The sequence below is a fragment of the Amblyraja radiata genome, chromosome 7 (genome assembly GCF_010909765.2).
Source record: "Amblyraja radiata isolate CabotCenter1 chromosome 7, sAmbRad1.1.pri, whole genome shotgun sequence".
NCBI classification, from domain to species: domain Eukaryota; kingdom Metazoa; phylum Chordata; class Chondrichthyes; order Rajiformes; family Rajidae; genus Amblyraja; species Amblyraja radiata.
The window spans coordinates 23,361,738-23,383,765 of NC_045962.1; the positions used below are offsets into that span (position 1 = coordinate 23,361,738).

Sequence of the window (22,028 nt, forward strand, 5' to 3'; positions counted from 1 at the left end):
CATCTGCTTCCTCAGGTGAGCACTGTACGACTTTCTATACCAGATCCTCCTGGTTCAGTTGCTGCTGAAGTTCCTGGTAGATGCACAGTCAGGCAGTCAGATCGTTCAAAATGTAGTCGAAAGATGGAAAGGCAGGAATCTTAAATGATTGTGTCGCATTGATTGAGGGTGTTTGGGTCTCTGGTGGGTCAGGAGACGTGTTGATAATATTTTGGTAGCACACCCTTGAGGTTGACCTGATTATTATGTACAAGACCTCTGGATATTATGGGGTAGTTTGCTGATTTTTACTTTCTTGTGCGTCTCAAGCCTTTGTTTGTCCAAGTGTGTGTGAATACTGGTTTGGGAAGTGCTTTTCAATTTCCCTTTTGGGAGGATGTTCGCATTGCAGCTGCACTGCATTGAAATGAATGAGAGCCAAGTCTAATCGATTGGTTGGTTGGTAAGTGAGATTTGATGTGTCCTTGATAATGTGCACCTCTTCAAAAATGTACTCAAGCGAGCAGTATAAGATTTAAGAAGATGTTAATGTGCTAGTGTGCTTTGTGGGAGGAGAGGCCTTTGACTGAATTGGGTGAATTTTCCAGGCTGTGTGTTAGTATGGTGAATTTCTTGAGATCTTGCTTAATTTCAGAATAAAGGCTTCCATAATTTAGGAATCTAAAGCCCTCTCTGCATCATCTACTATTAATATTGATTTTTCTTAACTGCTTCATATCTGTCTTCTGGACCTCAACATTCTTTTTGGCTGAGTCATTGGCTGCTCATCGTCTTTCTTCTCCATCCGGCTCTTGAAATTTTTGGCTGCCACGCAGTTATTTCCTTGGCTCTGACATCAGAAAGGCAATGTGCTTTCTCCAATGTAGCTTGCTGCTACAGATGTATTTTTCTACTCTACGTCTAATTGTTGAATTTGTATTTACTATGACTTTCTTGACCACTGGTTTATCTTTAAAGGCGGTCCACCCATAAGGCATATTTTCCAGTAGTTACATTTGCCATTATCTCACCATTCAGAGAATGAAAATTATTAAAAATGCATTAAAACTGATGGATAATTGAAAATTCAATTTCAGAATAATTGAACTTTTTCTTCCTAATTTCTATTTCAAGAAACCAAAAGGCGGCGGGCGGGCAATTAGATCTTATGCTAAGTGTGACTGGTGTGGGTCGCAGTGGCGTTATCCACAACCACACCTCTGCTACAGCCACAGTCACTCAATGCGTTCCCCAAGGCTCCGTACTCGGCCCCCTCCTCTTCATCATCTACATCCTCCCCCTTGGTCAGATACTCCGCCACTTCAATCTGGACTTCCACTGTTACGCTGATGACACCCAGATTTACCTTGGCACCAAATCCCCCCACAACCCCCCCCTCTCCCATATCAACTCCTGTTTGTCAGCTATAAAAACCTGAATGCAACATAATTTCCTCAAACTCAACAGCGATAAGACAGAATTCCTCCTCATAGGCTCCAAAGCCACACTCTGCAAAATCAATAACCCCACTCTCACCATCGACGGCACCACTGTCTCCCCATCTCCCCAGGCCCGCAACCTTGGCGTGATCTTTGATTCCACCCTCTCCCTTGAGCCTCACATCCGCCATGTCATTAAAACCTCCTTCTTTCATCTCCGTAACATCGCCAAACTCAGACCCTCTCTCACACCGCCTGCTGCTGAAAGACTCATCCATGCCTTCATCTCCTCCCGACTGGACTATTGCAACTCACTTCTCCTTGGCATCAGCTTCACCTACATCAACCGACTCCAACTGGTCCAGAACGCAGCCGCCCGACTCATCACCCACACCAAATCCTGGCATCACATCACTCCAGTCCTCAAAAAACTTCACTGGCTTCCCATCTCCCACCGGATCACCTACAAAATCCTGGTCCTCACCTACAAAGCCCTCCACCATCTGGCTCCCCCATATCTCACTGACCTCCTCTCCCCCTACCAACCCTCACGGTCCCTCAGATCCACATCAGCCGGTCTCCTCTCCATCCACAAGTCCAACCTCCGCAGTTTTGGGGACAGAGCCTTCTCCAGGGCAGCTCCCAGGCTCTGGAACTCCCTCCCCCAACTGATCCGCAATTCCGTGTCCCTCACCATCTTCCAGTCCCGCTTCAAGACCCATCTCTTCACCTCTGCCTATCCTTAGCCCCACGTCCCCGTCCCTTTTCATCTGTGCATTAATTGCCTCATACTGTATTTTGTATTGAATTCTGTCTTTACTTTGTGCACTAGTCATGTCTCTACTATTTATTTCATTCCCCTTACATGTTTTTCCTCTACATGCTCAATTTTTGTAAGGTGTCCTTGAGACTCTTGAAAGGCGCCCATAAATAAAATGTATTATTATTATTATTATTATTATAACTTGGCTTATTCCATGTGCTGCTGAGGCTGCATAATTGTGGGATGAGCTTGACTATGAGTGTTTAGACATAATTTGACCCAATAAACATAGAATAAATAATCTCAACTCCACTGATCTATTTCTTTCTTTTAAATGAAATATTACTGAACACTTTTCCATATTACATTGTGAATGAGAGCAAAAAAAGGTTAACCTACAAAGAGCAAGAAAGCCATACAAGTTAGCTATATCCCGTATGGGACACCCAAGTGGTCGCAGTGGAGGTAACCGCAGTATAACCTGGATGGATTGGAGCAGAGTGTATAAAAGCCACATGATACACAAATGAGCTCCAGATGAAAGATGGTTTCATCCACTATATTCTTGTTCTCTGGAAGTCTTGACTTGACTAGCCTCTGGTTGCTTTTAAAAGTATTTTTAATAACACTGCGTTGTTGCTTTCCATCTCCTTTTTCCTTGGCTGCATCTACTGCACTGTGAATAAATTCACAAATATCAAGTTTTTAATAGTTTGTAAATATAAATTGGTAAAAGAGTACCTTTTTTTAAATGTGCAGGAAATTCCTGTTGGTACTTTGTTGTTGTTTGTGTTCTGCTCAGGCCTGTGAGTTAACTAAATAAAGGATGTTTAATTAAAATCTGGCAATTGGTTTGACATTGTGAAATGTTTGAATTCATTAGATAATTTAGCGAGAGAGGGGAAAGGAAACTGACAAATGTTTGGTGCTTATATAGTCCTCCAAATTTAGTCATTGCACAATATGCTGCATTTATTATCCTTCTGTGGCTTTGGTATTTTGGCAGATGTTAGAAACATTTTATTTTTCTTTGGTTTTACTCAGTTGCCAATTTTTGCAACTGGTTTTTGCAAGGCATTTATGTTATTGGTGTGCATGTTCCCATTTGAAAGCTCTTTTGAAGCTTCTAAGAATATTTTGGAACAAAGACTTGGATGATGTTAACCTTGAATATATTAATGACATTTTTCTGGCTGATCTATGTTCAAGTTCATCTCTTTTTCTTCTTGCAGTGATAAGTGTAAAGCCAGAGGTTTTACAGTTATTGTGGATGGACGTAAATCTCAATGGAACGTGGTGAAGACTGTTGTACTGATGTTGCAGGTGAAGTTTCTTTACACCTACCACATGTGCATGTAATTTGTATTTCAAGAAGGCCAATTAAATTGTCTTAAATGGAACAATTTAGAACAGTTACTTTCAAATGCCAATAGCCTCATAAAATTAGTCCCAATTTAGAAAGGTTCAAACATCTAATGAGACTATCCATGTGTAGCATATAAAGAATTATACATTGGCATAACTTGAGATATCCTTTCCCCAGTGGCATGTTTCATTTAGTTGACTTTGTAGCATTATGAAAACATACAAGTTAGATTACTGCATGACATTTATATGTAGATTTTCTTTTTATTGCTAAGGCTGTAAGAAAACACAAGAGATTTATTTAGTTTGGACTGATAAGCATTCTTTTGGACCAACTGTTGCAGTTTTAGTCCTTGGGAAATGCTGTAACAGTTCTTGGCTGTTCAGCATCCGCAGTTGCCAAAATTCTACCTCTTAATCAAATTTTTTTAATTGGGCTTTATATATTCCAAACTAAGCCAAGCAATTCAGCATTTATATAGATAAAGGAATCCATTGCGATTTGTTGAATCTATTGTCTGTCTCAATAGGGATATTGGTAAAATTGCAGCAACCATAAATTCTGTTTAAGAAGGAACTGCAGATGCTGGAAAATCGAAGATAGACAAAAATACTGGAGAAACTCAGTAGGTGAGGCAGCATCTATGGAGCGAAGGAAATAGGCGACGTTTCGGGTTGAGGCCCTTCAGAATGATGTGAGGGGGGGGGCGGGAAGAAGAAAGGAAGAGGCGGAGACCATGGGCTGGGAAGGGGAGGAGAAAGAAAGGTCTCTACCTGAAATTGGCGAAGTCAATGTTCATACCGCTGGGGTCTAAACTGCTCAAGCGATATATGAGGTGCTGCTCCTCCAATTTACGGTGGGCCTCACTCTGGCCATGGAGGAGGCCCAGGACAGAAAGATTGGATTTGGAATGGGAGGGGGAGTTGAAGTGCTGAGCCACCGGGAGATCAGGTTGGTTATTGCGAACCGAGCGGAGGTGTTGGGCGAAGCGGTCGTCAAGCCTATGCTTGGTCTCACCGATGTGGAGCAGCTGACATCTAGAGCAGCGGATGGAATAGATGAGGTTGGAGGAGGTGCAGGTGAACCTCTGCCACACCTGGAAAGACTTTGGGTCTTTGAAAGGAGTCAAGGGGGGGAGGTAAAGTATAACTTTTCCTGCGGTTGCAAGGGAAAGTGCCAGGGGAGGGGGTGGTTTGGGTGGGAAGGGAGGAATTGACCAGGGAGTTACGGAGGGTGTGGTCTCTGCAGAAAGAAGACAGGGGAGGAGATGGGAAGATGTGGCCAGTGGTGGGTTCCCGTTGGAGATGGCAAAAATGTTGGAGGATTATTTGTTGTATGTGACAGCTGGTAGGGTGGAAGGTGAGGACAAGGAGGACTCTGCCCTTGTTACGAGTGGGGAGATGGGGAATATTTCAAAATCTTCATCTCATCTGTCCATAAAACATTTTTTCGGAACTGTGGTTGCTCTTTTAAGTACTTCTTGGCAAATTGTAACCTGGCCATCCTATTTTTACGGCTAATCAGTGGTTTGCACCGTGCAGTGTAGCCTCTGTATTTCTGTTCATGAAGTCTTCTGCGGACAGTGGGCATTGACAAATCCACACCTGACTCCTGAAGATTGTTTCTGATCTGTCGGACAGGTGTTTGGGGTTTTTTCTTTATTATAAAGATAATTTTTCTGTCATCAGCTGTGGAGGTCTTCCTTGGCCTGCCAATCCATTTGCGATTAGTAAGCTCACCAGCGCTCTCTTTCTTCTTAATGATGTTCCAAACAGTTGATTTTGGTAAGCCTAAGGTTTACCAGCGCCAGGGACACGGGTTCGATCCTGACTACGGGTGCTGTCTACAGAGTTTGTACGTTCTCCCCGTGACCGCAAAGGTTTTCTCTGGGTGCTCTGGTTTCCTCCTACACTCCAAAGACGTACAGCTTTGCACATTAATTGGCTTTGGTAAAATTGTAAATTGTCCCTAATGTGTACAGGATGGTGTTTAGTGTGCGGGGATTGTTGGTCTGTTTGGACTCGGCGGGCTGTAGGGCCTGTTCCATGCTGTATCTCCAAACTAAATTAAAAGGGGACACGAGGGTTCATGATTGAGGTGTATAAAAATTGAGGATTATAGATACGGTAGACTGCAGGAAACCTTTCCTCATATCGGATGTATACAAGGACATTGATTGTCGGTAAGAGATTGAGGGACTATGAGGTTGACCACTTTCACCCAGTGCTATACCAAGAATACACTGCCTGCCTGTATGAGTGGTGGAAGCAGAGTTGCTGACAGCATTTCAAACGTATCTTGATATACATCTGAATCACCTTGGCACGGAAGGCTGTGAGCCAAGAGTTAGATAATGGGGTTAACTTGGTTGGGTGCCCACTGATTGGCACGGTGGCAAAAATATATGCTTTCCATGCTGTCTAACTTGGTGTTTGATGAATGCATATGCTTGAATTATAGTCAGAGAAGAATACTGCAGCCAGGGGCAAATCTATTTATTGAGAGTATTTTGAATGGTTGAGTTCCTGAGTTGAACTAAAATGAGCTCCAGATTTGGGCTGTAATATTTTAAAGCTGTTTTTGTTTAAATGTTTCTGTTAGTGTAACAACAGAAGCTCTGACGGAAATCATTCAATTTTTGTTGGGTATGGGAAGAGTGCTAGTGCTGGAGGTGGTAAATGTTGCACTCCAGTTCAAGAAGGTATAAAAAGATGAAACGGTTAAAGCAGAGCATTCAGTATAAATTTCATCGTTGAAAATAATTGCAAAAGTCAAGAACAAAATTAATTCTTACTTGGAGAATCAAAGTCATTTAACTATCAATTCAAAAACTCAGCAGGTACAACCTTTTAAGGGGAGAAAAAACATGGTTAATGTTTCAAATCATTAAGGGGGCATGAAGAGTTGACTTTTTTCCAGGCTGATTTAGTTTTCTATATTTCCTGCTGCATGCGATTACTCAGGCATTGTGTTTTCATATTTTGAACTGGGACCTTTTTAGTTGGAATTGTTATTTTATTTTTCGCCATACTCTTTTACTGTTTTTGAACAAGTTCTGCAAATTGGACAAACATGGAATAAATAAATTAATTGTTTAAAATTGTCAACATGATCTTTTCTGATATCTATATATACCTATAGAACTCTCATCATGTGTGTGTTATATTTGTATCTTCCTCAAAACCCTACGCCGTAGCGCTGAAATCTTTACATATTCTAACTCACAACTTTCCCGACCACACCGTACTCCGGCACTTAAGATTTCATCCTATATTTCACATTATTCGTGATTAAAGCTTTAAAAATGTCAACTTTAACAAGATTTTTACTGTTAAAATCCTTCCTCCCAGCTTCCAACACACTTCGATATAAAGTTGCAAGACAGGAACACTGAACCTTTCACCTCAAAGGGATATTTCAACAAGAGGGGGAGGGCCAAAGGTATTGCAATCGCAACTGCTGCAGCAGGCAGAGGAAGTGCAATTGGATATTTTTTTGAAAGTCCAGTGCTGAGGGGGGCACTGGAATGCTGGAATCTTACGTTTGGGAATGGGTTCAGTTGCTTGGGGGAACAGGTGAGTGGTGGAATATTGCTCCCCCAATGGTGTGGTCCCCCAACGCAATATTCCACCACTCACCTGTTCCCCCAACGCAACTGAACCCGATCCCAAACGTAAGATTCCACTTGGTCTAGTTTAGAAATAAACATTGAGAGTGTGTGAAATATGCATTAATATAAAAACAAGCCCTTTATTTGCACTCTTTGCTTCTGCCATTCAGCCAATCTTCTTTCCATGAAAGTATCTTCCCTCTAATATCATGAGCCTCATGTGTAGCACTAAATCAAAGGCCTTCTGAAAATCCTATTGAACGGCATCCACTGACTCTCCTTTGTCTATCCTGCTATTTACTTCCTCGAAGAATTCCTACAGATTGTTAGGCAAGATCTCCCCTTCAAAAAACTATGCTGACTTTGGCCTATTTTATTATGTGCTTCTAAGTACTCGGAAACTTCATCCTTAATAATGGGTTTTTAAATCTTACCACTGAAGTCAGTTTCCCCTCTTTTTCCTCACTCCCTTCTAGAACAGAGGAGTAACATCTGCAATTTTCCAGTCCTCTCAGACCACTCCTGACTCGTGATTCTTGAAAGATCCTGATGTCATTTTATCTGCTGTTTTCCATTTAATTAATTATCATACTTGCGGTGCATGTTTTAAGGGGAAAGGTTCAATGTTATGGCTGGGCCCAAAACTGCTCTTGTCTGTGTCCATACATATGTTCATGGACAATAATACTAAGAGGAGGTTATGAAGCAGAGGAGGAGCAGTAGAACCTTTTTTTTGTTTTGTGTGAATTACCAGAAAAAAGGCATCAAGTCCATCCATGAGTGCTGGACTATTACCTTAATTTAACGACTTGAAGACTTTTTGCCTTCCATCACAGTGAGAAGGTGCATGGTAGACTCACTGTGGTGGATGTTAAATCTGTGTTTATTGTGTGTTTTGTTACTTTATTCTATGTTATGACTGCAAGGCACGAAATTTCGTTCAGACTGAAAAGTCTGAATGACAATAAAGGAACACAATACAATACAATTCTTTTTCTCAAGCCCCCTTTGCACTGTGTTCTTTTTTGTATCAGCTAGTTTTCAGATGGAAATTGGATAAAATTGGAAAAAGTGCTGACTGATCATTTGCAGAGCACGATAATCTGGATGAACGCTATTAACATAACTCTTAACAGCAGAAGGGCAAGGACAAGTTTGTTAATGATTATGGGACTGTGAGAGCTAAAATCTGACATGTTTGTCCTAAAAGATTTTTGAGGGCTATCGATCATGCAGCTGTTTACAATGGCAACTAATATGACTCCGCAATCATTATTTTGTGATCATATTAGAAAGAAACTGTCAATACTTGAAGGAATTTGGTTCCAAGTCTAGGTGTCTGGAATACAAGCTATGTGACATCTGTTTGATAATGATGTTGGGTAATGCATCGATCCGATCAATAATTGATGAAAGCATATGTTTAGGCTCCAATTGAGTAAAATCATTCTCGAGCACATGTGTCGAGTTTATCTCCAGCAAGTGCATCTTTTCCAGCAGCAAGTTACAATGAGGGAAATATTGTCTAGTTTCATAAACCTTGGACCATGGGTGTAGTCAACCATGGGAGTGCCGAACCAGAATATAATGCCCATGTCTTCCACCTTGTAGAGAAACATTTAAAGAAGAGAAAGAACGACAATAATCTGCTCGGGGGAAAGCTTCAATTGTGTTTTATGTTATCCATGGGAAAACACTAGTTCTGGGAGGGGTGGTAAGAATCAAATTCTCCCGATGCTATCATATTTCCATGGCTAATGAAAAGCATTTCCAAAGCAGTCTTTGTTTGAATAACACAATGTTTTCTTGATGACGAATTGCCAGCGGCATAAATTACCGATCACATTATCTGTGATATTTTAGGCCCATTGTCTCTTGCTTCCTTCAATCTTCATTAGCCTAGTACTATTAGAATAGGCTTGCAATTCAAAGGACAGTTTTGCAGGTGAGGTTTGGTCAGATGGAAAATGTACTGAATGGATGTGAAATATAAACCTGTTGGAAGAAAGAGAAATAAATAAATTATATCTGGGGGCCTCACTGCTTTTTGGTATGGAAAGCCAATATAATTTCCGCCCAAATTTGCTGACTGGATGCTTTTTGGGTGCAATAGTCAGCTGTAGTAGTCAGATCTTTGCTTGCTGTGAAAAATGAGAGCTAAATAAATACTAGTTTTCATTTACTAATTACTTACATAAATCAACAAAGATTGACTGGGGTTAGGTTCACATGAATCAAGTGTATCACTGCTTAGCCGTTTTGGCAAAATAAGTTTTTACAGCCCTCTGAATTACTGTTTGTTCTTTAGTTAAGTATATTTCCATTATCTCTCTATAAATTTGTGACTGGAAAAATATATAGTTGACAATAACCTCCAAATGTGTGTGTTAACATTTTCTTCTGTCATCCAGAATGTTATTCCAGCTGAAGTATCTCTCGTGTGTGTGGTGAAACCTGATGAGTTCTGGGACAAAAAAGTGACTCATTTCTGTTTCTGGAAAGAAAAAGATAGACTGGGATTTGAGGTATGTGAACATTTGTGTTCTTCATATTATATTGCCATTGTTTAAGTTGCTTCACAGCTTGCAAAATTACTTTGTTTACACAGTGAATCTAGAAATAAAAGGTAGATCCCAATAATGGTAGAACAGCAATACTATATGTTCATTGTATCCACGAGCTGAAAAAATGATAAAGATTTTGTTTTTAAACCTCTATAGCTATAAACTATTGACCTAGTCTGCAATATCTATATTACTAAATCTCTGATCGTGACCGCTTTTGGCCGACTGTGCTGCGATTTCCGAGAGAACGCCGCCACCTACGGCCGTCATATTTGGCCACCTCGCTCAGAGCCCCCCTCCGCCATATGAGTGCGGAGGATTTTGTCCGTCGATGAAAAATGAGATAGATATTAATGTTTTTACAAAATTCCCCATTCTCTCTGCTGCCCCCGCTGGCGGCAGGGGGAGGGAGTATAAAACCAGGAAGCGGTTTTATAAGCCTCACTTAGTCTCTGCCAGACCCAGGAAGCGAGAGGGTCACGGCTCTCTGAGCTGCGAATAACACTGAACGCACGTCTACTCCACAGTGAGTCCCCATGATGCGGCTGTAAAGTGGCTGCAGCCCTTTTTTTAAAAGTTTGTGTTCACAAAATGAATTTTGGTTGTTGGGTGGCTGCAGCCCAATTGTTTGCCTCTCTTTAACAATTTTGTGTTCACAAAATGAATTTTGGTTGTCTGGTATCTGCAGCCCAATTGTTTGCCTCGCCTTTTTTAACAAGTTTATGTTCACAAAATGAATTTTGGTTGTCGGGTGTCTGCAGCCCAATTGTTTGCCTCTCTCTTTAACAATTTTGTGTTCACAAAATGAATTTTGGTTGTCTGGTATCTGCAGCCCAATTGTTTGCCTCGCCTTTTTTTAACAAGTTTGTGTTCACAAATTGAATTTTAGTTGTCGGGTGTCTGCAGCCCAATTGTTTGCCTCGCCTTTTTTAACAAGTTTGTGTTCACAAAATGAATTTTGGTTGTCGGGTGGCTGCAGCCCAATTGTTTGCCTCGATTTTTTGACAAGTTTGTGTTCACAAAATGAATTTTGGTTGTCGGGTGGCTGCAGCCCAATTGTTTGCCTTGGTGGAGGGTGGAGGAGGGGGTAGAGATTGTAGAGGGTGGAGGAGGGGGTGGAGATTGAGGGGTGGGGGGACGACGCGCGGCTTCACAGGGCAGGGATGGTTCCCGAATGCAATATTCCACCCCTCACCCATAGATCCCAATACTCACCACTCCCTAGAGAGGGGGGTGGGGTCAGAGAGGGAGGGAGGGGGGCAGGGGGTGGTGGTGGGGGGGGGGGGGGGGCAGAGAGGGAGGGGTGTACAAATTCCTCCAATTCCATTGATAGGATAAACAAACCAACATTGACATCATCTCCCAGGTCATCATTCCCAGCTTAGATGCTTTGGTTACACTTGACCAGCTCTGATAGGTGATCATTCTATTCTCCTGCTGGACATGAGACGAGAAACACACAGCTGCATCATAGTAAGAGTTTTTGAGTGGACAAGAAAATGCCTCGGGATTTTCCTAAAGCTTTGTTGAAAGATTTTTGGTGTTTCCCGGGCGTAACTCGCCATCAAGTGCTCATCGACTACTACACCGCTTTTGCGGCAAATTTGACTTACGGAATCAATTTAGTGAAACTTTGTTGTGCTCCCTAAAGGGAAAGTTCATTGTTGGGTAAGGATTCCTCATTCCTCTGATCATCCACCTGGGGGCACACAGAAATGGAGCAGAAACAATTAATTCTAGAACAAAAACAATGCACAATTTAAATGGGTGAACTACTTGAGACTGGCATGAAGATACATTTCTTTGCTCTAAATGTTAGGAATCTTTGAAAATCTGTACACCTGAGAGCTATGTTGGCTCAGTCACTGTTGTTTTGAAGAGGTTACCAAGAGGATTGATTCAAGGGCAGGGTGGATAATGTTGTCTTTTTGGAACTTGGCAATGCCTTTGACAAGATTCGTGTGAAAGGTTAGATCACATGAGATCCAGGGTGAGCTAGCTAATTGGATTCAAAATTGGCATGGTAGGGGGAATCTGAGTGTGGTAGTGGACGGTAGTTTTTCTGATCATGGGATGTCACAGGGATCTGTGCTGGATCTATTGTTAGTCATCTATATTAATGATTTGAATAACAAGTTAACGTGATATAGTGGACACTGCGGAAAGCTATCTAAATTTACAAAAGAATCTGGATCCACTAGGGAAGTGGGTCAAGGAATGACAGATCAAATTTTGGCAAGTCAAACCAGGGTTGGACTCACACTTGAATAGAAGAGCCTGGAATAGTATTGTGACGTGTGCGGATGTGGCTTCGAAGGACGAGAAGCCGAAGCAAAGAAGTGGAAGCCAAATAACCAAACAGAAACTAAGCCGAAACGCCAAATAACGGAAAGAGTAAAAAGCCATAACGCCAACTAACCGAAAGGGTGGGACGCCTAAAAGCAAACTAAACGAAAAGGCGGGACGTCTAAAAGCCAACTAAACAAAAGGGTGGGACGCCTAAAAGCAAACTCACCGAAAAGCCTCTCTGCTGAAACGCCAACTCACCGAAAGGCTGTGTCACCTACAAGCCACTCCAGCTATTTGTATCCATCTTCAGTTAAAACCGATTACAGATTATCTGGTGTTTTGTGGGTGGGAGCTTGTGTGCGTTACGCAGGCAACCAGACGGTATTACTGTGTTTAAACAATAAATTAAATGTGCTTGTTGTCAAGGGGGGGAGTGGGAGTTCGTTGTCATGCGCACTTGTCAACGGCCCGCCAGGGAATTGGTGTGTCCATGTTTTAAAACTCTGAACCCGAGGGATGCGCTCCTTCGGCCGCATACAACTTGGTGCTCGGGTTCAGAGTGCCCAGTCACCTATGGCTTGTGTGGCAAAATGACCCCCACCCTCCCGTCTCTATCGGCCAGTGATGTGATGGACGCGGGGGTCTGGACCAATCGCTGACAAGTCCCGCCCCCCCCCCCCCCCCCCTGGTTAGGTCATATCCGTTATTTGACTTTTTGGCCGAGTGGCCATTCGGTGAGTTAGCTTATAGGCGACGCAGCCTTTTGGTGAGTTGACATTTCAGCAGAGCGGCCTTTCGGTGAGTTTGCTTTTAGGCGTCCCACCCTTTCGGTTAGTTGGCGTTTCGGCTTTGTACGTTTTCGGTTATTTGCCGTTTCGGCTTAGTTTCCATTCGGTTATTTGGCTTCCACTTCTATGCTTCGGCTTCTCGTCCTTCGACGCCACGTCCGGGTACCATATTGCGGAGTAGAGAGGCCTGGGAGTGCAGGTACAATGTTCGCTGAAAGTGGTGACACAGGTAGACGATGGCTTGCATTTTTTGGTAAAGGTATTGAATATAAGAGTTATGCGTCTTTTGCACATGAAGTGATCTTTATAGAGGTTTATATGAAATGATGAGGGGAACGGGTAAGACGGACTGTCACAATCTATTTCCCAGGGTAGAGAAAACTGGAACATGAAGGCATAAGTTTAAGGTGAGCAGAGACAGATTTAAGAGCCCTCTGAGGGACAATTTCTCCACAGGGTGGTGCATATATGGAACAAGCTGTCAGAGGAGCTGTAGAAGCGGGTACAATGATGATGTTTGAATGACATTTAGACAGGCATGTGGATGGGAAATGTTTTGAGGGATAAGGACCAAATGCAGGCAGATGTGACCAGCTCAGCTATAAAACCTGGTCTGCATAGACGAGTGGATCCGAAGGGTCTGTTTCTGTGTAGGAAGGAACTACAGATGCTGGTTTATACTGAAGATAGACACAAGGTGCTGAAGTAACTCAGTGGGTCAGGCAGAATCTCTGGAGCAAAGGGATGGGTAATGTTTTGGGTCATTTCCTTTCTTCAGACTGAAAGTAAAGGAGGGGTGGGGACTGGAGGTAGGAAAAGGCTAGAACAATTCAGGGCCAGCAACATATGACCAAGGAAGGGCGGAGCCCATAATGGCTCATTGTTGGCTGGGGAAGAGGCAATAACCTGTGCTGTACAACATGATGACTCTATCCTCAACTGTTTATTTGTGAATATCTATGCTTTTGGCTTTTTGTATTGGTGTGCACCTTCAATGTTTGAAATGTCAAAAGTATTGATAGCACCAATAAATTGCAGAGGCTAAAGGAAATGTGCAGCTGCGATAAGAGTGTCTCAGGGTCATGGTGTATCCGAGTCAAAGGATGAAGTCACTATGGGAAAGAAATAACAATTTGAAAACTGTATGTTTCCAGTAGTGAGTTCTTTGAATCATGAAAATGAACACAAAGTTTAGGGTCAGACTAACACATGGCATGAAGCATTTCTGCACTATTATATGATTTATTTAGGAAGTCATCAGATGTGTTGAAATCTGTCAATTATGATCCAGAGCTTGTACAGTAAATGAAAATAGCTTGTTCATAAAGAACAACATCATAGAATGATTGCATTTACAATGTTGTGGTGTTCAGATCATCTGAAAATAAAGGGGCAGTTATATTACTTTCAAAGTGTCAACCAAGAAAATAAAGGATGGATTCAAGCAAAATGATAGAAAAGGTTAATGAATTATAGAGAATGTTTTCGTGGAAGGCAAGGGAACATCTTGACAAGACCAATAGCAGAGCTGCCAAGTAGTGCGGATTTTCCGTATTTTGTACGGAAATACGATAAGAATACTGATGTACGATTTTGTGTTAAATATGGATTTTTTAGAAATCGGCCCGATTTCCTGTTTCATTAACATACCACTCGCCAATGGAAAAGTACTAACCCGTTGAAATTGACAAGATCTTGCTACTTAAAAATGCAAGGATATAGAAAGTCATATTGTACCTCTAAAAATTATAGCAGATCTATTAGTATTTTAAATTTCAAGATCTGAATGATTATTTTTGTAAGCTTTGATCTGCCTGTCCCACTCCAGGTTTAAACAGAGCGCTGTCAGTTTAATGCGTGGGAATTTAAACGAAGAGCTGTCGGCTGCAGCGCTATGGGTTCTAAATATAGCGCTACCGGCTGGAGGGCTATGGCCTTTAAACATCTTTTTCAGGTAGTGGTAGAATTCTGGATAAGCCTCGTGGTGAAAGGTTACCATTGGGATTGGCCTTGATTTTACAGAACGGTGGGTGGGCTCGAGGGGGAGGGGTGGAGAGAGGGAGAGGATGGAGAGGGGAGAGAGGAAGAAGGAGAGGGAGGGAGAGAATATGTGAGGGAGGGAGAAAAAAAGGAAGGGGAGAGGAAGAGGGATGGTGGGAGGGAAAGGGGGAGGGAGAGGGAGGGATGGCGGGAAGGAGGGAGAGAGAGGGAGCAAGGGAGGGAGAGGTAGGCTTCCAAAATGACTTCTGCATCATCATCTGGTGCTAAAAGCAGGAAGCAGCCGTTCAAACAGTAGTATACAAAGAGACGGCAATGAATGCACTGTCAAGTAAGGTGCGTAGAAGACATGTCAATTGGTAGCAAAGTTATGCATTCTTTTACTCTTACATGGGTATGACCGCACATAAAATATAACAATTTTTTCAGCAAAATGGCACCATGTAAAAATACTGATTTCCTCAGCAAAATACTGATTTTCAGGTACTAGAATACTGAAATGCTCTGACAAAACTTTGCAGCTCTGCAATAGTGAACGAGCAAGGTAGGAACATGCAATCCCCGAGTTATAGTAGCGTTCTGTTCCTGAAACTGTCCACGCCAAATTCTCCATCAGCCTGAAATGTCCATTTTCTAGTTACAGACACTTCTTTTATTTCATTGAGTAATCATTCTCGCACTACTCGTAATTAAACTAATTAAATTGAATTAATCCATAATTAAACCTACATTCATGAATACTGTATCCCGTCCTTCGTGAATTCCCAGGAAACGTATCATTAATAGTAATTTGAAAAATGCTTTAAAAATGGATGGGAGAATTTGCATCGTCAAATTCCGTAAGTCAGGTCATTCGTAATCCGGGGAGTCCCAGGACATTATGAGGAATAGCAATCTTTGTGTCAAGAGACGTGGTATTACATGGATCAACAAACATACAGGAAGTTAATAACTTGAGCGCTGGATTACGAGGAGGGAAGGTTCATTTGGTTGTGTTGTTTAGCATAGCTTTGAGACTACTGAGGATGATTATTCATCATGCTAGTACAGCAATTGGAAAGGCATATAGAATAATTTTTTCTGGATTTAATTAAAAAGATAGCTGGATGTCAAAAGGATGAGAGTCTGCAAAATAATCCAGAGGCTGGAAATGGAAGGCAAGATGACATGTTAAATATTCTAATAGATTATTTTCACAAGGCGAACCGGTCTATTTTTCCCATTATCCCCACCCCATTCCCGAGTCAAAATTTATGACTTTGATAAAACTAAAGAGTCCACAGAAAAAGATAACCATTGTCATAGAATGAAGTGCAAAACCCTGGGCACATATTTCTGATGCATGAAGAATGGTTATGATGGAGTCTCTGGATTCCGAGGAGATTTCAGTATATTTGAAACTAGCCAACTGCATGAAAGGATGGAGTCAGCTTGAAAGCTCTGAGGATTTCAGCTAAACTGTTTCAAGATGAGGAATTCCTAAAAGAATGCATAGTAGTGGGCATTTACTAATGCTCCCTCAGTGCACATGCTTCTTTGCTTGTTTTTTAAAAAGAGAATAAATAAGAGCTCCAGAACGGCACATGATATCAGAAATTATCCCCATCTACGACTAATAGTCTGCATTAAATGACACGAATACTGTCAACGATTACTGATATCCACTTTTCAACTCCAAAGATAGAATAGTTTCATGTCTGCCCATCATTTTTGTTTCACTGCACTTACAGAAAAACTGATCATGTGCAACATCTTGTATTTCTAATGTGATGTTATTGATAGGCATTATTATGTCTTTTTTAACCCCATGTTAGATACTCATTATAATAATAATAATAATAATACATTTTATTTATGGGCGCCTTTCAAGAGTCTCAAGGACACCTTACAAAAATTTAGCAAGTAGAGGAAAAACATGTAAGCGGAATGAAATAAATAGTAGAGACATGACTAGTACACAAATTAAAGACAGAATTCAATTTAAAACACAATATGAGGCAATTCAAGCACAGATGAAAAGGGAGGGGGACGTGGGGCTAAGGATAGGCAGAGGTGAAGAGATGGGTCTTGAGGCGGGACTGGAAGATGGTGAGGGACACGGAATTGCGGATCAGTTGGGGGAGGGAGTTCCAGAGCCTGGGAGCTGCCCTGGAGAAGGCTCTGTCCCCAAAACTGCGGAGGTTGGATTTGTGGATGGAGAGGAGACCGGCTGATGTGGATCTGAGGGACCGTGAGGGTTGGTAGGGGGAGAGGAGGTCAGTGAGATATGGGGGGGCCAGATGGTGGAGGGCTTTGTAGGTGAGGACCAGGATTTTGTAGGTGATCCGGTGGGAGATGGGAAGCCAGTGAAGTTGTTTGAGGACTGGAGTGATGTGATGCCAGGATTTGGTGTGGGTGATGAGTCGGGTGGCTGCATTCTGGACCAGTTGGAGTCGGTTGATGTAGGTGGAGCTGATGCCAAGGAGAAGTGAGTTGCAGTAGTCCAGTCGGGAGGAGATGAAGGCATGGATGAGTCTTTCAGCAGCGGGAGGTGTGAGAGAGGGTCTGATTTTGGCGATGTTGCGGAGGTGAAAGAAGGAGGTTTTAATGACATGGCGGATGTGAGGCTCAAGGGAGAGGGTGGAATCAAAGATCACGCCAAGGTTGCGGGCCTGGGGCGATGGGGAGACAGTGGTGCCGTCGATGGTGAGAGTGGGGTTATTGATTTTGCTGTGTGGATTTGGAGCCTATGAGGAGGAATTCTGTTTTATCGCTGTTGAGTTTGAGGACGTTATGTTGCATCCAGGTTTTTATAGCTGCCAAACAGGAGTTGATATGGGAGAGGGGGGGGAGGGGGTTGTGGGGGGATTTGGTGCCGAGGTAGATCTGGGTGTCATCGGCGTAACATTGGAAGTCCAGGTTGAAGTAGCGGAGTATCTGACCAAGGGGGAGGATGTAGATGATGAAGAGGAGGGGGCCGAGTACGGAGCCTTGGGGAACGCCTTGAGTGACTGTGGCTGTAGGTGTGGTTATGGAGAGAGATGAAGTGGGATCTGTTGGAAAGGTAGAAACAGAGCCAGCTGAGTGCAGAACCTTCAATGCCAAGGTCCTCAAGTCTGGTAAGCAGGATGTTATGGTTCACTGTATCGAAGGCTGCACTCAGGTCGAGGAGGATGAGGATGTTGAGGGAACCAGTGTCAGCAGAAGTGAGGAGGTCGTTGAGGACTTTGAGGAGAACTAATTCTGTGCTATGGAGGGGGCGAAAGCCAGATTGGATGGTTTTGAATAGGTTATACGCAAGAAGGTGGGAATGAAGTTGTGACGCAACGATACGCTCCAGGGTTTTTGAAAGAAAGGGGAGGTTTGAGATTGGGCGGTAGTTAATGAGAGAGGAGGGATCAAGACCAGGTTTCTTTAAGATTGGTGTGACAGCAGCAGTTTTGAAAGCGGAGGGGACAATTCCTTGGGACAATGAGGAGTTGAAGAGATTAGTGAGGTAGGGGCAGAGAACGGGGAGGCAGGACTTAAGCAGGGGAGTGGGGAGAGGGTCGAGGGAGCAGGTAGTGGGTTTGGAAGAGCTGATGAGTTTGGAGATTTCAGTAGGGGTGACCAGGTCAAACTGGGAGAGGAAACAGTGTGGAGGAGGGGTAAGGAGGTCAGTTGAAAGGAGGGGCCTTGGTAGGTGGTGGAGTAGATGCTGGGGAGTCGGGTACAGGGGATAAAGATTGATAGATGGTGCTGATTTTATCAGCGAAAAAGTGGAGGAATGAGTTGCAGAGATCCGGAGTAGAGGTAGGGAGAGTGTTGGCTCGAGGCTTGAGGAGGTTGCCCACTGTGGAGAAGAGGGTTCTGTGGTTTAGGCAGGGGTCGGGGAATATGGAGGAGAGGTAGGCAGATTTTTCAGCAATGAGGGCATCTTTGTAGGCAGTGAGGTGGAGTTTGTAAGCTTCATGGTGGACTATGAGAGATGATTTCTTTGTGAGTCGTTCAAGTCGGCGACCAGGTCTGTTTCAGCTTACGAAGTGCAGGTGTGTACCAGGGTGAAGATGTGTTGAAAGTTACGGTTCTTGTTTTGAGGGGGGCCAGAATGTTAAGGGAGGTAGACAAGGTGGAGTTGAGATGGTTTGTGAGATCATCAGGTGAGATATGGGTTGAGTCCAGGGGGAGAGTGGTGGAGAGCAGGTCAGAGAGATGGTGGGGATCGATGGATTTTAGATTACGGAAGGTGATTTCTCGGAGGAAGCGGGGGCGAGGTGTCGGAGAAGGGATGGTGAACCGTATAAGCTTATGATCAGAGAGGGGGAAGAGGCATGGATGGAGGTCGAGTACCAGTTGATTTGTGGAGCAGACCAGGTCAAGGATGTGACCTTTGTCATGGGTGGGAAAGGTGACGTGCTGAGTGAGAGAGAAGTTGTCAAGTAAAAAGGCGAATTCAGATGCGAGCTTGCAGGTGGGGGAGTCCATATGAATATTTAAGTCACCAAGTAGCAGCAGACGTGGGGAGAGGGATGAGGCAAGTGTGAGGAGTTCAGTGAAGTCGGATAGGAAGGAGGGGTTTGGTTTAGGTGGCCGGTAAATGAGGATGACTGTCATGGAGGAAAGGGCTTTGAAGGCGAGGAATTCAAATGATGCTACTGGGGGGAGGGTGAGTTCAGTGATCCGAAAGTTCTGGTTGAAAATAACAGTGAGGCCACCTCCATGGCGGGGTTTGGAGATGTAATTAAATCCAGGTGGGGATGCTTGATTGAGGGAGAAGAAGACATTGGGTTGTTGCCAGGTTTCAGTGAGCAGAAGGAAGTCCAGAGTGTTGTCAAGGATTAGTTCATGGAGGGCAAGGGCTTTGTTGTTGAGCGACCTGGTGTTGAGGAGGGCAAAGTTGGCATTGTGAGAGGGTGGAGGGATGGGGGCAGGCTGGAGAGATCTGAAGTTGTCCCAGTTGACAGTGCGTGCGGTCAGCTGGGATGGGGGGTGACGCGGTTTTTGAGAGTTTAATGTGCTGGGCATTCCTATAGAAGTCTTATCAATTTTTTTATCCATTGCTGTTTATATATGGTTTTCTGATGTAACATTTTCTCTCTGGTGTTATTTTCCCAATGTTTTTTTTAAAGCAAGGGTATTCTAGCCCCCGTTCCATTCCTGAGAACTGTTTGTGACCTAACTTTTTCAGAGGTCAGAAATTAACAATAAAAGGAATAGGAAAGCATTACAGAAAGAGCTGTGATTGGAGAGTGAACAGGCCTGGGAAGAGGGGCTGCCTGCCAGCCAATGACACAGTAAAGGAGCGAATGGGTCTGCTCAGTACACCTAGCTCTGCTCAGCTTGACCCAGCCCACGATTGTTGTGGTAATTTATATGTATGGGTGTCCATAAATCAGCCGTTTGAAAAGTGTGAATTGTCTGTATTTGGTTGGTATATGTTTTTATAAATTCCTCAAGGAATTCCTTAAGGAATCGACAAAAATATATACCAACCAAATACAGACCATCCACACTTTACAAATGGACGATTTATGGATACTCATATAATCTTATTTTGTATGGCCTGAAGCAGAGACTCATTACTGGAGGAAATGGTGATGCAGATATTTGTACTTTAAAGGAATCAAAGTTGAAGACGGGTGTTATCTATGATAGAGGTAAGTAACTGGTCTCGGATTTGTACTCTAATTTGATAATTCAGATAATGGAAAAGCAAATTCACTTAGAATTTTTGTTTCTCTATAACTTGTTAAGAGAATGCATATGTGATGTCTTTAGGACTTCACAGCAATGCACTTGGAGTTCATCAAAAAGATGTGTACAAATTTTGGAATTATATTCTGCTGTGGTGATTTTTTAAATTTATATTGGAGTTTAAATGCCTTGTTTTATTCTCAACAGGTTATTTTGGTATCTGCCAACAAGCTTACACGCTACATAGAGCCATGTCAATTGACAGAAGAATTTGGTGGTTCGCTTCTATACGACCATATAGACTGGCTAAATAAAAGATTGGTTAGTACTGTGAAGTTACATATGTTATAAAGTTATAAAGTACATATGTTATAAAGTTGGCATTTATGATTTTAGTTTATTACATAGGAGTGGTCAGCTATTTATAGCTTTTCTGATTATATAAAATCATATCTTAATGGATTGGTCCTTATACTTAACTGAATATTGCATTTCAAGAGATGACGTGTCAGATAATATCTGTGCCCAGAGTGAACTGAAAGGAATTTCAATTTGTCTAGAATTGAAATGAAAAATTGCAGTAAAAAAAAACTGGGTAAGTGAGTGATAGAGCAAACCAGACATTGGCCTTTTAAATTCACCATGAAAATGGTCAGATATTTAAGAGCTTGAGTGAAGAGACGTTATGCAATTTATGAAGGAGTCCAAATGAGTAGGTGATTGCTATGTAGATTTGCCCTTAACTTGGAACTGAATGCATTGGTATGGTATGTGGAAGAATTTAATATAAGTGCTCTAAAATGAATATTTGAGATGGAGCTGGATTGTCTGTCGAAGATCCAAAAATATATAAATGTATAAATGATACTCCACGTATCTGATGCCAGTGTCTGCAGTAGGTAAAACTTTGTGTCCCAGAAAACGTATATATATATTGCATGTCTGAATATAGGAATGTTTAAAAGTAATATTTGGCACCATGGTATAATTTAAATAATCATAGAAAGTATGTGCTTTTGGGGAAATTGGAGGAGGGATGAGGCAGAAATAAAAAGGATTATTTTATAGTCGGTTTAATGTTGAATGGAGCCAATAAATAAGTAGTTGGCAACCAGCAGCCAAAATCTTCTTAAGTGGTGGGGAGAAGGTTTGTGTGGATAAATAAGCTTGGCAGGTAAATGTAAACCTATGCTTGGTTCCAGAACCAAGAGATGCAAAGCTGGAAATTGAATGCAGGGAGCTGGTAGATTAATATGGAAGGCAGAAGAAACTAAAAAAGTTTGGGAGTATTTTATAGTTTATTCGTTTATGCAAAATTTACTGGGCAGATGAAGCGACACATAGACATGTGACAATGGAGCTATGAATAAAACTTACCTTAAACAAGATCAGAGATCTGAGTTGATGTTTCTGGTGACTGAGTTTACAGGTGAGATAGGAACAAGGCTTGATGGGGTTGAACGGAATCACGATACTGATAATGGATACACAGTTATGAAGCATTAGGCAAGACAAGACAAGAGACATTTATTGTCACATGTACCAATTGGTACAGTGAAATTTGTGGTCACCACACAGCC

At 42.5% G+C, this 22,028-nt stretch overlaps 1 protein-coding gene across 3 annotated transcripts in view; it reads left to right on the top strand.

Moving 5' to 3' along the window:
• Nucleotides 1-22,028, top strand: part of sestd1 (SEC14 and spectrin domain containing 1) — an 87,545-nt gene that overhangs the window by 27,404 nt on the left and 38,113 nt on the right. For all 3 annotated transcript variants that reach the window (XM_033023842.1, XM_033023843.1, XM_033023844.1), the window contains 3 exons: nt 3,414-3,504; nt 9,569-9,682; nt 20,656-20,769. In XM_033023842.1, the coding sequence (XP_032879733.1) occupies nt 3,414-3,504; nt 9,569-9,682; nt 20,656-20,769 (319 nt within the window). The remainder of the gene's footprint in view (nt 1-3,413; nt 3,505-9,568; nt 9,683-20,655; nt 20,770-22,028) is intronic.